At 48.8% G+C, this 16,056-nt stretch overlaps 1 protein-coding gene across 1 annotated transcript in view; it reads right to left on the reverse strand.

Moving 5' to 3' along the window:
* The window catches only part of SEC14L5 (SEC14 like lipid binding 5), a 39,253-nt gene that overhangs the window by 6,731 nt on the left and 16,466 nt on the right, over positions 1-16,056 (reverse strand). Inside the window, exons 4-10 of the mRNA XM_007453452.1 lie at positions 14,210-14,338; positions 13,442-13,634; positions 9,425-9,537; positions 6,854-7,043; positions 5,203-5,291; positions 5,039-5,109; positions 3,269-3,440 (exon numbers count right to left, since the gene is read on the reverse strand). Of these exons, the coding sequence (XP_007453514.1) occupies positions 3,269-3,440; positions 5,039-5,109; positions 5,203-5,291; positions 6,854-7,043; positions 9,425-9,537; positions 13,442-13,634; positions 14,210-14,338 (957 nt within the window). The remainder of the gene's footprint in view (positions 1-3,268; positions 3,441-5,038; positions 5,110-5,202; positions 5,292-6,853; positions 7,044-9,424; positions 9,538-13,441; positions 13,635-14,209; positions 14,339-16,056) is intronic.

Below are 16,056 nucleotides of genomic sequence, written 5' to 3' on the forward strand. Positions count from 1 at the left end.
GAGATTGGGATTGACATATACACACTACTAAATATAAAATAGATAACTAATAAGAACCTAGTGTATAGCACAGGGAACTCTACTCAATACTCTGTAACGACCTATATGGGAAAAGAATCTAAAAAAGAGTGGATATATGTATATGTACAACTGATTCACTTTGCTGTACAGCAGAAACTAACACAACACTGTAAATCAACTATACTCCAATAAAAATTAATTAAAAACATAAAAAAGAAAACAAGGGGGCTTCCCTGGTGGCGCAGTGGTTGAGAGTCCGCCTGCCGATGCAGGGGACACGGGTTCGTGCCCCGGTCCGGGAAGATCCCACATGCCGCAGAGCGGCTGGGCCCGTGAGCCATGGCCGCTGAGCCTGCGCGTCCGGAGCCTGTGCTCCGCAACGGGAGAGGCCACAACAGCGAGAGGCCCGCGTACCACAAAAAAAAAAAAAGAAAAGAAAACAAAAGAACTCCCTTTTCATGGTTGAATGATATTCCATTGTGTGGATGAGCATGTTTCATTTATCCCGGATGGAAAGTATTTCAACACCAAGCTCTAAACTGCACATCAGTCTGGTTTTTCACGGCATCCCAATGCTGGGGTGGTGCCTGACTCAGGAAATAGTTGGGGAAGGAAGGAAGGAAGGAAGGAAGGAGGGAAGGGAGGGAGGAAGGCACTTAGCACATTAGAGCACAAGCCAATTCAGCAAGGAATGCCACAGGCAAAAGATCATTTGGGGGACTTCCCTGGTGGTCCAGTGGGTAAGACTCCATGTTCCCAATGCAGGGGGCCTGGGCTCAATCCCTGGTCGGGGAACTAGATTCCACATGTATGCTGCAACTGAGAAGTCTGCATGCTGCAACTAAACATGCTGCAACAAAGACCCCGTGTGCTGCAGCTGAGACGCGGTACAGCCTAAATAAATAAATATTTTTAAAAAATCATTTGGGAACTAGAAATCCCACCGGTGTGGGTCACACTCCTTCAGACCCCATCCCGGGAGGTGGTCCCCGTGGGCCTCAGCAACCTGGCTCTGTGCACTGGCTTTCATCTGGTGTGGCCAGTGGGGGAAGGGGGGCGGGGGCAGCAGGAGATGGGAGGTGGGTGCGTCTTCCCTGCTCCCTCCCTGCTCCAGTGTCCCTGGCAGCCGCCACCCTCACCTGCCAAAGCTCTCTCAGGGCTCCAGTAACAAGGACATTCCCTCCTCGTGTCCCTCCAGCCCTGGGGTCGTCAGGGCTTACGGCAGTGGCCAGCCCCTGGGGCCTCCCTGTCCTGCTCACACCCCTGCGAGGAGTTCTGGTGTGTCACACCCCCACTGGAGTCACCTGGGTGAATCTGCTTCTGTCCAGGACCCCAACCGACTGGCTCCCACCCCCACCCGACGTGCATCTTCTTAGGAAATCTCCAAACAGCAAAGAAACTTAATTTTCACAAAGATCAGGATATTTCAAGATAAAGTGCTACAGTAGCAGATCCTGCCTGTCCCTCCCACAGCTCCTGTTCCCCAGCCCATCCCCAACAGAGCTGTAAAGTAGCCCCAGAAGCTATAGGGAACTTTCTGCCCCAGAAGTCTGCTCATGTCTTCTCCTCCAACAGTCCTGCCATGGCTCCCTGCTGCCCCAGGACAAAGTCCCATCTTCGCCACAGCCTGCACTCTGCAGGCACTGGGCCCTTAGCATCTTCCCAGCCTCCTCTGGCCACGAGTTTTTCAGTCCCTCAGAAGCACCCAGCCGGGCCCTGCCTCCAGGCCTTTGTCCGTGCTGTGCAGGTTACCCACCACACCCTTCCGCCCGCCCTTCTCCCGCTTGACTCCCACTCCTTCCTCATGTCTCAACCCGTGTCACCTTCTCAGTGGAAGCATCTTCAGCTCCCCAACCTAAATTATACACCCCCTCGCCCCCTGACTTAGTCTCCCCAAGAACCCTGAACGTCCCCAAGCCCGTGTCACAGGGCATCATGAAGCAGTTACTCACGTGGGGCTATTGGATCTCTCTCCCACACACACCCCGTGACACAGGGGTACACACTCTGCATCCCCAGGGCCTGGAGAGGTGCCTGGCACACAGCAGGCACTTAGTAAAACACTGAATCCATTTAACTTTCAACTCACAAATCTACCCTGATTGAACCTCTAGGTAGAGCAGAGATTCTCAGGCTTTCCCAGGCACCGAATCCCGAGGGCATTCAGTAAGATGTTGACCCCGAGTCTGTAGGATGGAGAGGGACCTGACATTGCTCTGGCCTGCAGACCACACTTCAGGAGCAAGGCCTCAAGGCAGTGGTTTTCAACTGCAAGTGATAATCCGGTAGTGGTTGTGATATCAGCTTAGCTCTGTGACTAGCCTATTTTGAGTGGAGTGGACTAGAAAAGAATAGCAAAGAGCATGTTGTAAATAGTTACGATAACCACCACTTGAGAATCTGTTGTTTCGGGCGTGTGTGTGTGTGTGTGTGTGTGTGTGTAGGCACGAGCCACACGAGGAGACCAGGTGGCAACATAAAGTGGGTTGTGGGCAAAAAGTTTTAAAATCCCAATAGCACAGGATCCCAACGCTCTTCGGAATCAGCTCACAGGAGTCCCAGGAACACTGTACAATTCTAAGTGTGGCTCTCCCGTCCACGAAGCAGGACAGTGGACATGTAAAATGTGGTCCACCCATACAATGGAATATTATCCAGACATAAAAAGGAATGAAGAAATGATTCTTGCTACAACATGGATGAACCTGAAATCATTATGCTAAGTGAGAGAAATCAGACACAAAAAGCCTCACATTGTATGATTCCACTCACATGAAATAGCTAGAACAGGCAAATCCACAGAGACAGAAAGTAGATGAGTGGTTGCAGGGGGCTGGGGGGAGGAATGGGAAGGAACTGCTAATGGGGACGGGGCTTCCTTTTTGGGGTGATGAAAATGTTCTAGAACTAGCTGGTGGTGATGGTTGCACAACTCTGTGAGTATACTAAAAACCACTGAATTCTATACTTTAAAAGGGTGAACTTTTTGTTTGTTTGGGGGTTTTTTTTGGCTGCACCACGCGGCTTACAGAATCTCAGTTACCCGACCAGGGACTGAACCCGGGTCATCTCAGTGAAAGCCCGGAATCCTAACCACTAGTCCAACAGGGGACTCCCAAAAGGGTGACCTTTATGGGAAATGAAGTATATCTCAATAAAGCTGGTAATTAGAGGAAACAATGCAGGATAATCGGGCGGAGCAGCTCACAGAGGGCCCCTCCCATCTCAGGCTCCTGCTCTTTCTTACCAGCGTCCAGAGCACAGGGAAGACGCGGGGGGCTCGCACGATGAGCAGCCGGCCCAGAGTCTCAGGATAATTGTCCTCCACCACCTCGATCATGCGCAGCAAGGCCTTTATCCCTGGCCGCCACAGGTGCCGCAGGCTGAGACCCTCCAGGTCCACCAGGCAGGTCCAGGAGCTGCGGCAAAGATGCCCCCTCACTCTACCTCACTCGGCCACCTCCCAGGGCCCCTAACACCATCCTCAGGGACCTGGGCGCCCACAGACAGGGATGGAGGGAGAGGCTCAATAAGGCAGCGCTGGGAGCAGAAGGGGCAGGGACCACAGGGCACTCTTGTGGACCCTGCCACTGTGGGGAGGCCACGTGGTATGGAGGTTCTGAGTGTGCACACCGAGGCTAAGCACCCAAATTCAAGTGCCTGAGAGCTGTGTGACACAGGCACTTCCTCATCAGGACAGCAGCAATCACAGTAACAGTCCCCATCTCATCCATTGTTAGGATTAAATGAGATGGTCTATGTAAAGCTCTCTGCAAGGACAGGCACATAGCAAATGCTCATTAAAAGCCAGTTTTTACTACTAATTGCTGAAAAGATGCTAACTGCTAAATAGAGCACACACTCCAAAGCCAAATGGCCTGGGTTCAAATTCCAGCTCTGGCATGTGCTGTGTGGCTTTGGCTAAGTTACTTAACCTCTTTGTGCCTCCATTTCATTAGAAACAATTCATTAGGAAAATGACTGTTTGGCTGCAGCAAGTGGTCCCTGGGAGCCTGTCCATCCAGCTTCATTCCCTTCACCTTGCCCACACACTCCTAGGAGTGCCTTCATGACACCCTGTCATCTGAGCCATCTGGGGGGCATTCCGCTTCTGGCCAGGATGCTGATTGATTGATTCCCCACTCCAACCCCAATGGACACCCCTTTAGGAAAGCTCTAAATAGCAAAGGAACTTAATTTGCACAAAGATCAGGATATTTCAGGATAAAAACTTCAGTAGCAGGTCCTGCCTGTCTCTCCCTTGTAGGCTGTGATAGGGTGACATGACTCAAGGAGCTTGGAAGACTCCCTGATACACAGGAAGTGCTATGTGGCATTTGCATCACCTCTTAAAGTCATGGCTTACAGGATCTTAGTTCCCTGACCAGGGATTGAACCCAGGCCCCAGCAGTGAAAGCGCTGAGTGCTAACCACTAGACTGCCAGGGAATTCCCATTAAGTCATTGTTTTTTGATAAGCCATAAAGAAACCCTAGGAAGGGTTTACAGAAGAGGAAGCCACAGCTCAGAAAGGTTAAGTGCCTTTGGGGGCAATGCCACTGTAAGGACTGGTGTGGGAAACTCCGCTCAGGAATAGGAGTTTGGGGCAGCCCGAGGAGGCGGTGGGTCACTGGATGTGCCATGACACCTGCGAGGTTCGCCTGCCTGGGACACTGGCAGGGTGGCTCTTGGGGTGGGAGTGCTGGTCTCGAAAAGCCAAGTCCAGGAGGCTGCGTGGCACGGGGAGAAAGTCCGCGAGCCCGAGCCAGATAGGACCGGGTTCAAACTCCAGCTCTACCCCTTCCCCACTCAGCAGCCTTGGATGACCTCAGCACTCTGAGCCTCAGTTTCCCCTCCATAAAGAACAGGGATGCTGAGAGTCCCTGCCTCGTAGGGTCACTGTAAGAATTAGGTGAGGACATTTCCGTAAAGCATCTAGCAGGCTGCCTGGCACGGCATCCATGCCCAGTGAACTTTGGCTGTTTTTACTGTTTGGGGGAGTTTGCCTGGGTTCTTGCCTGATGGGACGGCCAAACTGTTTTGTGTTCCCTTCACACCGCTTCTGTCCTTCCTCATTGACGCAAAGAACCTGGAAAGCAGAGAAGGCGCTGGCGAATGTTCACTTGGCTGCTCCAGCCGCAGGAAACCCCAGGGGCTCCCAGGAGCGGGGACCCCAACTCACATGCTGCAGCAGCACCTCCTCCCCCACGGCCTTCATCAAGCCCTTGGTGTCCATGTGGCCCAGACGCAAGATGTACAGGGGGCGGCCATCTTTGGGGCGGGGTCGAGCAAGTGGAGGACAAAAGGGAAACAGAATTACATACTTTTACATAATCCTTCATATATATTATATATGTACAATCAATTCTTGTTATTTGCGGTAGTTAATTTCTATGAAGTCACCTCGAACACTGAATCAAGGAACTCAGAACCACCGCTTCTAAGGGGGGAATAGGAGGTTAAGTTTCTGCCAGCCTCTGGTCGTGACATTTTTGTCAGTCGGTCAATCAGTATGTAACTTTGTTCTGCGTGTGTTTCTATTTGAGGACACCTTGTTTAATTTACATTGTTGATTCATTAACGTTGAACGCATGGCCAGCAGCACTGTAACTCGTGCCTGAATGGAGTTTATCTCACATGAATTTTCTCCAGAAGGTGCATCACAGCCTTCTTGCCCTTAGGAACATAGTGCTTCTGCACGATGCGAAATCAACACAAAAAAGCACAAAATGCGAGAAAAAAGAAATGGCACTAGATAGGCTGCAGAAAGGATACTCATTTACAGTAGGAGCTGAAACAAGGAGGCAGAAGGACACTTGTTCAAACTCAGCTGGGGATGGATGTGCACGTCGGGTGACTCAGATTTTTCGTCACTCTGTCCGTGAAGGACAGTGAAAGCGCCCTGAGTATTGACTTGGGAGTTACAAAGAAATTTTAGTGAGTAGGCAAATTCACAAATACAGAATCCATGAATAACACAGACCGACTGTATATTGAAAGCAAGTGTGTCAACCGGTTCTTCAGGAGACTCAAGCACTTGCCCTAATCAATACATATGAATTTTTAACTAAAGGACATTGAAAAGCATAACAGGTGCTGGCGTCAATGGCAGATTAATAAAAAATCCAGAGATGATATTTGTAGTGGGTTGAACAGTGTCCTCCCCAAAGTTCATGTCCATCCAGAACCTCAGAATGTGACCTTATTTGGAAATAGGGTCTTTGCTGATGTGATTACTTAAGGATCTCAAGATGAAATCATGCTGGATCAGTGTGGGCCCTAAATCCAGTGACCCGGGGTTTTTAAAAGTGAGGAGAGGACACAGAGAGATACCGAGAGGGGAGGCTGTGTAAAGACAGACTCAGAGATTGGGGTGACGTGGCCACAAGCCAAGGAATACCTGAGGCCACCAGAAGCTGGAAGAGGCAGGAAGGATCTCCCCCAGAGCTTTCGGAGGGAGCACCGTCTTGCTGACACTTTGATTTTGGACTTCTAGCCTCCAGAACAATGAGAGGATAAATTGCTATTGCTTTAAGCCACCCAGTTTGTGGTAATCTGCTAAGGCAGTCCCAGGACACTAATGCAGTCAGTATTCATGCAGCCAAAAAGTAATGGTGGGCTGACCCAGCCCCTGGGAGAAACATCTTGTCTCCAGCCCAAACGTCAATTCCAGCTCTGCCTTCACGGCTGGGTTGTCACCTCAAAGGCATCTCCAGATGCCCAGAAGAGCCAAAAGGAAAAATCATAAGATGCTAAGATGAAAAGGGGCATTCAACGTGCATTCGACAGTGACCCAAGTGTACACTCCATGTTATGTAGGTAAAGAGACGCACCTATGTCCTGGTAGTGCCAGCCCCCTGCATAGAACTCCTCCAGGAGGGCAGGGGGTCGCCAGGTCTGAAGGAGGATGTCCACCTGGTGCTGCTTTCGCCAGCTCAAGGACTGGCACAGCATCTCACGGGCCCTGTCCAGGTGGAAGTCTCGAGCCCGCAGGAACCTAAGGATGTGCTCGTCTTTGGGGATCTGAGAAGAGAAGGAGGAGAAAGCCTTTAGCGTGGAATTCCCTAAGCCCGGCGGTGAAACTGGAAAATGAGTCTCCTGTCTTATCAGACAAACACTTAGCTGGGAAAAGGACGTTACACTCAACCACGACGCAGCCAAGGGTGGACTGCAGTGAATGTCTGAGTTTGGGCTTCCTAACCTCCCCATCCTGTGCTGGCAGTGACATCTCTTTTCTCTTGGGGAACTGCTTTTCCTGCCCCCTTCCCAACACCAACGGTGGTTTTAGTTAGCGTTGCCAATCACAGGACCCCATTCCCACGGCCTACGGTGGACAAAATCCATGCCAGACCAATCAGAGCATTTAGACAATTTTAAATCTGAAGAAAGGGGCATGAATCCCTTTCTCTACGGAGGCAAAGGGGAGACTCAAAGCTGTAAGCAGGGCTTCCCTGGTGGCGCAGTGGTTGAGAGTCCGCCTGCCGATGCAGAGGACACGGGTTCGTGCCCCGGTCCGGGAAGATCCCACATGCCGCGGAGCAGCTGGGCCCGTGAGCCATGGCCGCTGAGCCTGCGCGTCCGGAGCCTGTGCTCCGCAATGAGAGAGGCAGGCCACAACAGTGAGAGGTCTGCGTACCACACACACACACACACAAAAGCTGTAAGTAGCCACAGACCCAAGCTCAACAAGGAAGCATGTCTGAGGGGATGAAGCAGACATAAACAGATACAAGAACCAAGCGGTCTCGACAGCATTTAAGTCCTGGTTTCATGGGACTTCCCTGGTGGTCAAGTGGCTAAGACTCCACACTCCCAACGCAGGGGGCCCGGGTTCGATCCCTAGTCAGGGAACTAGATCCCACATACTAAGGATCCCACGTGCCACAACTAACAAGATCCTGCATGCTGCAACCAAGACCCAGCGCAGCCAAATAAATAAATAAATATTAAAAAAAAAAAAAGTCCTGGTTCAGGACATCCCTGAGACAGGCTGCGTGGTCAGCTGAATGGTGTCCCACCAAGATCATGTCCACCCAGAACCTCGGAATGTGACTTTATTTGGAGATAGGCTCTTTGTAGAAGTAATTAGTTAAGATGAGGTCATACTCTATTAGGGGGTGCGCTACTCCAGTGTCTGCTGTCCTTATTATAAGAGGGAAATTTGGATACAGACACAGAATGTAAAGAGGGGAGAAGGCCACGTGAAGACAAAGGCAGAGACTGGAAGTGACGTATCTACACGCCAAGGACTGCTGGCAGCCATCAGAAGCCAGGAGAGAGGAATGGAACGGATTCCCCCAACCCACCCAGCCTCCAGAAGGAACCAACCCTGTTGACACGTTGATTTCAGACATCTGGCCTTCAGAACTGTGAGAATAACTTTCTGTTGCTTTAAGACACACAGTCTGTGGTATTTTGTTTCAGCAGCCCCAAGAAACTAACACACCCCACTTAACAGTTTGTTATATGAGCCAATTAAACCCCTACCCCAGCTTTTTTTGTCTGGTTGATTCAAGCTGCATTCCTAACACATATAACCCAGACTCTAACTAACATGCAGAGGTGACAAGCTAAAGCCCACCACTCTCCTTCCTTCCCTCAGGCAAGTATCAACAGTCAAGGGAAAGCCAGCCCCCATAAAAAGTGCACTTTCCTGAGTGCTGTGCTGAGCCAGACACGGAGTGGATTGTCCCTTGTAATTCACTCCGGGGACAGGGGGGTGTGCTCACATTGTACCCATTTTACAGATGAGGAAACAGGCAAACAGGTTACATCCCAGCCCAACACTAAAGTAACTCCCTTGTCTGCCCCCCGGTGGGGGGAGGGGAGGAAGGGCAAGCAACTCACGACTAGGCTGGAAGCTCTTATTCAACAGAGCTGAAGGTCAGGCCCGTGATTGAGACCTACAGGCATGGTGGACACTCATGAGTGGGGCTTAGAGTCTAAAGGCAAAGCCCACGTGCAGTCAAAAATCAACCCTCACAAATCATTAAATCTCTTAGAAAAGAACAGTATGCATGGTTTTGTGAACACAGTGACTGTGTGGTGACTGTGCTATGACTGTGCTCCCCAGGGGACATTGGCGATGTCTAGAGCCACTTTTGGTTGTCACAGCTGGGGAAGAAGAGCTCCTGACCTCTCATGGGTGGGGTCCAGGGACATTGCCCAATGCCCTATGGTGCACAGGACGGCCCCCCATAAAGAACTGTCCATCCTCAAATGTCAGCTATGCCAAGGATGGGAAACCACGCTATCAGTGCTACGTACAGAATGCATGAGACAGGATATAACAAAAGAAGGCCATATAGAAGTGTCCAGCATTGCTAATTACACAGACTTACTTACCTGGCCCTTCCTCCCCCCATGCCTGAGACTGAGTCGCTACAGCCCCAGCCCTGACCCACCTTGCCTTTGTGGGTCTCCTGCAACCAGTGCCGCAGCTGGATCAGGCAGCTCTCCTGCATGGGTGTGAGATGGCCCAGGCACCTCTCAATGTAGTCCGCATCCAGCTTGTCCCCTGGAGGAGAAAAGGGGGTTCAGGACAGCAGGAGATGCTGCATGGTCTACCCTTTCTGAAACCCTTGCCTTACTGGCTACCTTGAATCCAAAACGTAGTTCCAAGCGCACGGTGACCCTTTCACCAAATAGCCACTGGTCTTCAGATCTTCTAGTGTTTCCAACCCATTTCCAAGGTGATTCTAAAAACTCATGCTGGGGCAAGCCTGGATCTCACTGTGCTGAGTGATGTGTCCCTTTGACCCTCAGAAATCAAGATAATTCCTACCCTCTGGGAATGTAAGTTGATATAGCCACTATGGAAAACAGTATGGAGGTTCCTCAGAAAACTAAAAATAGAGTTACCATATGATCCAGCAATCCCACTCCTGGGCATATACCCAGACAAAACTGTAATTCAAAAAGATACATTTGGGGAGGGGGAAGGGTGAGGTGTGTTAGGGCGAGAGAGAGACATGGACATATATATACTAACAAACGTAAGGTAGATAGCCAGTGGGAAGCAGCCGCATGGCACAGGGAAACCGGCTCGGTTCTTTGTGGCTGTCTGGAGGGGTGGGATAGGGAGGGTGGGAGGGAGGGAGACAAAGAGGGAAGAGATATGGGAACATATATATATGTATAACTGACTCACTCTGTTATAAAGCAGAAACTAACACACCATTGTAAAGCAATTATACCCCAATAAAGATGTTAAAAAAAAAAAATACATGCACCCCTATGTTCACAGCAGCACTATTCACCATAGCCAAGACATGGAAACAACCTAAATGTCCATCAATAGATGGCTGGATAAAGAAGATGTGGTATATATATACAATGGAATATTACTCAGCCGTAAAAAAAGAACAAAATAATGCCATTTGCAGCAGCATGGATGCAACTAGAGATTATCTTACTAAGTGAAGTGAGTCAGAAAGAGAAAGAAAAATACCATATGATATCACTTATATGTGGAATCTAAAATATGACCCAAATGAACCTATCTACAAAACAGAAAAAGACTCACAGACACAGAGAAAAGACTTGTGGCTGCCAAGGGGGAGGGGCAAAGGGAGAGGGATGGACTGGGAGTTTGGGGTTGGCAGATGCAAACTGTTACATTCAGAATGGATAAACGACAAGGTCCTACTGTACAGCACAGGGAAATACATCCAGTCTCCTAGGAAAACCATAATGGAAAAGAATATTAAAAAAAGAATACATATGTGTATAACTGAAGCCAGGGAGCCAGGATCCCTCAGCAGCTTGGCAGTGTGATGATTGCAGTGTGACTCTTTCCTACTCCTGTGCTGTATTGAAATGATGGGGACTGGGCTGTGTTGCAAATAAATCATTTTTTGTTGTTAAAAAAAAATCATTGTAAAACATTGTAAATCAACTATACTCCAATTAAAAAAAAAATTCCCACCCTCTGGAGCTGCCCCACCCTCTGAAGATTATTGACAACATGAGCTCATGTCTACTGACATGTATCATCTGAGCCAGCTCCCAACAGCCCTGGGAGGCGGGTGTCACTATTGTTCCCACTTTACAGAAGACAAAACTGAGGCCAAGAGAGGTTCCGTAACTCAAACAGGTAAATGCCTGTGGTGTGCCCAGCATAAAGGAGGCAGTGGATAAGTACCAGTCCTTTTTGCCTTCCCACCTCCCAGCCCCATTTTGGGGTTTGAGGTTTTGGGTAGACAAAGCCCTGACCTCAAAATACAGCCTGGGAGCTGCATGGATCATGCCCACTGTTCAATCCTGTCTCACACAATTGGGCTGTTTGAGGTTAGCATGGGCTGGCATTTAGAGGCGGGACTCGGAGCTGAGGTCTTGTTGCCCACTCTGAACTGCTGTGGTGGTGGATGCTGGCATGGTGAGGCATCTCAGCATCTTAGCATCTCAGCCCTGGGTGCAGATGGTCCACAAAGAGCAGCCTTCATGGGCATAGACTGTTCTTTGTGTGCAGAGGGCACAATAAGAAAACAAACAATGTCTACACATCCAGCAGCAGGACCCAGCGTTTCCCTCCAAAACAAAAAAAGCCCAGGGCTGGTGGTCATGGCAACTGCACCAGTAGCCACCTGGGTAAACAGAGTCAGGAGGAATGCTGTGGAGGGACCGCCCAGACCCTGCAACACCTCAGAGTGGTCAGAAGCGGAGATGCTGAAGACAGGGAGGGGCCAGGGAGGGGATGAGGGAGGAAACACGAGGGAGGCAGTAGACGCCAGCTTCCTTCCGGCCTCCAGGCAGATGTGAGGCCCCTTTCTCCTTCTGAGCACAAAGGCTCAGTGACACAGAGCAGGGTGGAAGGGGCATGATCCTGCCTCCCTCCAGCCATCCTGAGTACTGGCTGTGCTGGTGGACAGCACAGACAGAAAGGGAAGGGAAGGCCTAGTGCAAAATGGGGAGGGCACAGGACACGACACACAGAGTGTGTGCACAGAAAAGGGCAGAAGTGCAGTAAAAAAATAAAATAATATTTTAAAAGCATACGTACAACAGCAGCCATCTAGTGCACACAGTTGGTGAAGAATAAATATTTGTTGAACAAATGAATTTTGTTCCCCCTAAACACAGCACCAGATGTATTTTTGTGGCATATCTCTGTGTCAGGCAAGCGCTTACACTTCAGTGGCCCCAAAGAGAAAACAGTCATGGTGGGCATTAGTGCACATGGTTAAAACTGGATTCATGGGGCATGTGCAATTGTGTGTCCTAGGTTTTTTCCTTTAACACTATATTGTGAACATGTTCCATGTCGATGAGAGTCTGAAATATGATAAAGGGCTAATTGCCTTAATATGCAAAGAGCTCTTACAAGACAATAAGAAATTCATGGAAAAACAGGAGAATGGACATAGGACAAGAACAGGAATTCACAGAAAAAAAAAAAAGAAAGAAAAGGAAAAACCAAACATGAAAAAATAAAACGACCTCACTCATAAAGAAATAAATGGCCAGTAATCTACCGTTGGTCACTCTTTGCCCTTTAGAAGTTTAAAACATTTACTAATAGTCTCGAGGTAGCTGGGGTAAAGTCCGGAATAGATGCAGCTACACATTTTTGGTGGGAACATTAACTACTACACCTCTTTGCAGGCCTAATTGATAAATCTACCAAAATTTTAGTTGCATATAACATTTGACTCAGCAAATCAACTCAAAATTATATGCTATATATATACGCTCGTGAAAATATTTTTTAAAACCTTAAGTAAAAGAGGTACCACATTATTTGCATTTTTAAAAAGAATGGAAACAATCTACATGTCCATCAATAGGAGACTAGCTAAAAAAAAACTAAAATAATAAATAATCAACCTTTATTAATAAATAAATAATGGTGCAACCACACCACAAAATATTGCAAAGTGCCAATACACATGCACTGACACAAAAAGCTGTTCAAGCAACATTAGCAAGTGAAGAAAAAGGAAAATATCGAATGGAATGTATATATGCTCTCATTTGTTCAGTGTAGGTTACACATGTGTGTATTAGTGTATACACGTGTGTGTGCGTATTATGTACGTATATATGCCTAGATAATTTCAGGAAAAACTGTAGTTGCCTCCAGTGAGAGGAAAGGAGTCTTACTTCCTACTTCACATCTTCTGAGCAGTTTTAATTTTTTTCTACCACGATCATGCATTACTCATTTAATATAGAATATTAATAAAACAGAGGAAAGGGCAGCCCTGAGGTACCAGATCAGTCAATTCCTGATCTAGAAATAAGTCAGTTCTGCCTCTTGGGCTGGAGCACAGAGAAGGCAAAGCAGCCAGGAGAGGGAGGAAGCTGAGTCCCAACACCAAGGGGACTCTTGGTAACACTCCCCACCCCCACCTCCTCCCCCCAAGAGTGAGCAAACACGCTGCAGACCCCAGAACAGACCTGGCTGGCTGGCTGAGACCTACCATCAGTACTGACCATCTCGGGGGCAGGGCCCTGGGTGCTACCAGGCCCGCAGACCTCCAGGGAGCCAGGATCCCTCAGCCCAGCCTGGGAGTGGGTATCCTCCTCTGGGACTGGGGCAGGTGTCCACCGGGGAATGTGAGAGGTGCCCTGGGAGATGAGCTCGTTCAGGTAATGCTCGATCACCTCCTTCCCCTGGAGGTCAGAGAGACACATCAGTACCTCGGAGTTCAGACTGGGAGTCGCCCCCTCCTGGCTCCGGCCCCAGCCAGCCTGACATGTGGCTACTGAGCAGCTGAAATTCAGCCAGTCCAAAGGGACATGTGCTGGGAGTGTTAAATACACACCAGATTTCCAAGACATATTACCAAACGAGGAATGTAAAATAGCGCACAAATAAGTTTTATATTGATAACACGTGGATAAAATATATTATTAAAATGAAGTTCACCTGTTTCACTACACTAACAGGCCTCCACTCAGTGATGGGTCTGAGATCTTTAAACCAAGCAGTGCACAATGTCCCTCTGTCCAGAGAGTTCACTGCCCAAGCCTAGGAGCTTTGGGACAATGACTATGGTGCCCCCATTATGGACTGGGTGCTTTCCATCCATTATCTCATGTGATATGACTTTGATTAGAATACCCATTCTATGGATGAGGAGACTGAGGCTGAGGAAGGTTAAGGGTCTTGGGGTGGCAGATCAGGATCCACAGGCTCTGAGGTCTGTGCACCTTCCTCTGCATGACCTATGGAACCCGTCTCTTACCCTCTTGACGTTGGCTGTGTACTGCTTCATGGCAATCTTCTCCAAGGCACTTTCGAAGCCAAAGAAGGACCGGATGTCGAGCGAGGCAGACTGCTCAAAGCATGTCCAGTCTTCATTCTCAGGGTGGACCTGAAAGCCAGGCAGGGGCAGTGACATGGTCTCAGTGTGGGAGACGCCGTGCCCTCCCCAGGGGGCTCTCTTGGAGACCTGGACGAGCTAGAGCATGCAGTGGACAGCACGTCACAGCCTGGCAACACCCAAGGGCAGCAGCAGTGCCAGAGAGCCCTGCCCAGAACAATGCAAGGTCTAAAGCCTTAGAGAACAGAGAGCCTTCTCAGGAGGGACCAAAAGAAAGTGAGACCAATGTTCCCATCCCTTAAAAATTGTACATACATAGTGATATATTTAAATAACATATTTAATATACCATTATAAATAAATTATACATAAATATTATATTTTAAAAATATGTATTTATATATCATATCTTTATTATAAATAAATATGCATATATATGTAAGCAAAGACAAATTTCATGGACAGAGCTACTGTACAGACCCAGCCTTAGTGCCTCTCAAACTTCCGTGGGCAGAAGCATTAGCAGGGCATCTGTTAAATATGCAGATGCCTGGGCTGAACAGGTCCAAGGTAGGGCCTTAGAATCTGTATTTACAAGCAGCCTTGGTGATACTGCTCACCAGCTGTTGGCAGGACTTACTCTAAGAAACACTACACTGAAAGTGACATAAAAAACTACCACCAACACCTCCCCAGAGGTAAACATCCTGGACTCAGTTTCCAGGAGGCTCCAAGAGGAGCTGAAAATGTGGAAGGAAAAAGCAGTGAGCATTTACTGGATGCCTGCTGTATACGAGGCACCACACAAAGTGTCTAGGGACCAGACAGATGAATGAGGCAAGGTCTCCTGAACAGGAGGCTGGGCAAAGACACATCAAAAACACCCAGGGGACTTCCCTGGCGGTCCAGTGGTTAGAACTCCACGCTTCCACTGCAGGGGGCGCAGGTTTGATCCCTGTTCGGGGAACTAAGATCCTGCAAGCCACGCAGCACAACCAATTAAAAAAAAAAAAAAAAAAAAAAAAAAAACCACCTGTAATGGGCCACATTTTTTACCCTGGAGTTACCACCTTGAGCTAACCATCTGGGATGTAGCATCAGCTAAGGGGCTTTACCTACATTACCTCATTTGCTTCTCCCAGTGCCCAGTGAGGCGGGTTCTGCTGCTGTCCCCATTTTACAGATATGGAAGGGTGGCCCGGGGAGGGGAAGCAATTGCCCAGTGTCACTCAGCAAGAAAGTGGCAGAGCTGGGTTCATCCCAGCAAATGCCTCCAAACTCCTCACTGCAGCCCCGAGGCCAGCAGTACTCGGCCCTCCCAGCCCCCATTCTCAGACCTCCCTCATCCACCTCAGGGTCCTCACACATGCTGTTTCCTCCTCCAGAACTCTGTTCCCAGCCCTCTCATCCTTCCGATCTCGGCTTCAGTGGCCTGTCCTCAGAGAGGCCTGGGGGACACTTTACCTAAGACACTGTCACCTCCTCTTATTTTCTGTAACTCTGGATCCCTTCTTAGCACTGTGACAAAGTTGTAAGTATATATTGATTTTTTTTTTTCTCATCTGTGTCTCCCACTGGAATGGAAGTCCCGTGAAGGCAATGGTCAGGCAGATTGGTCCACTGTTGGGTGCCCAGGACTTGTCAGGTTGCCTGGCATATAGCAGGTGCTCAATCAGTATGTACTTGAGAATAATAATTATCATTAATTATATTAAAAGTTAACATGAACTCTACTCATTACTCTGTAATGGCCTATATGGGAAAGAGTC

This window comes from Lipotes vexillifer, unplaced genomic scaffold (assembly GCF_000442215.2).
Source record: "Lipotes vexillifer unplaced genomic scaffold, Lipotes_vexillifer_v1.1 scaffold914, whole genome shotgun sequence".
In the NCBI taxonomy this organism is placed as follows: domain Eukaryota; kingdom Metazoa; phylum Chordata; class Mammalia; order Artiodactyla; family Lipotidae; genus Lipotes; species Lipotes vexillifer.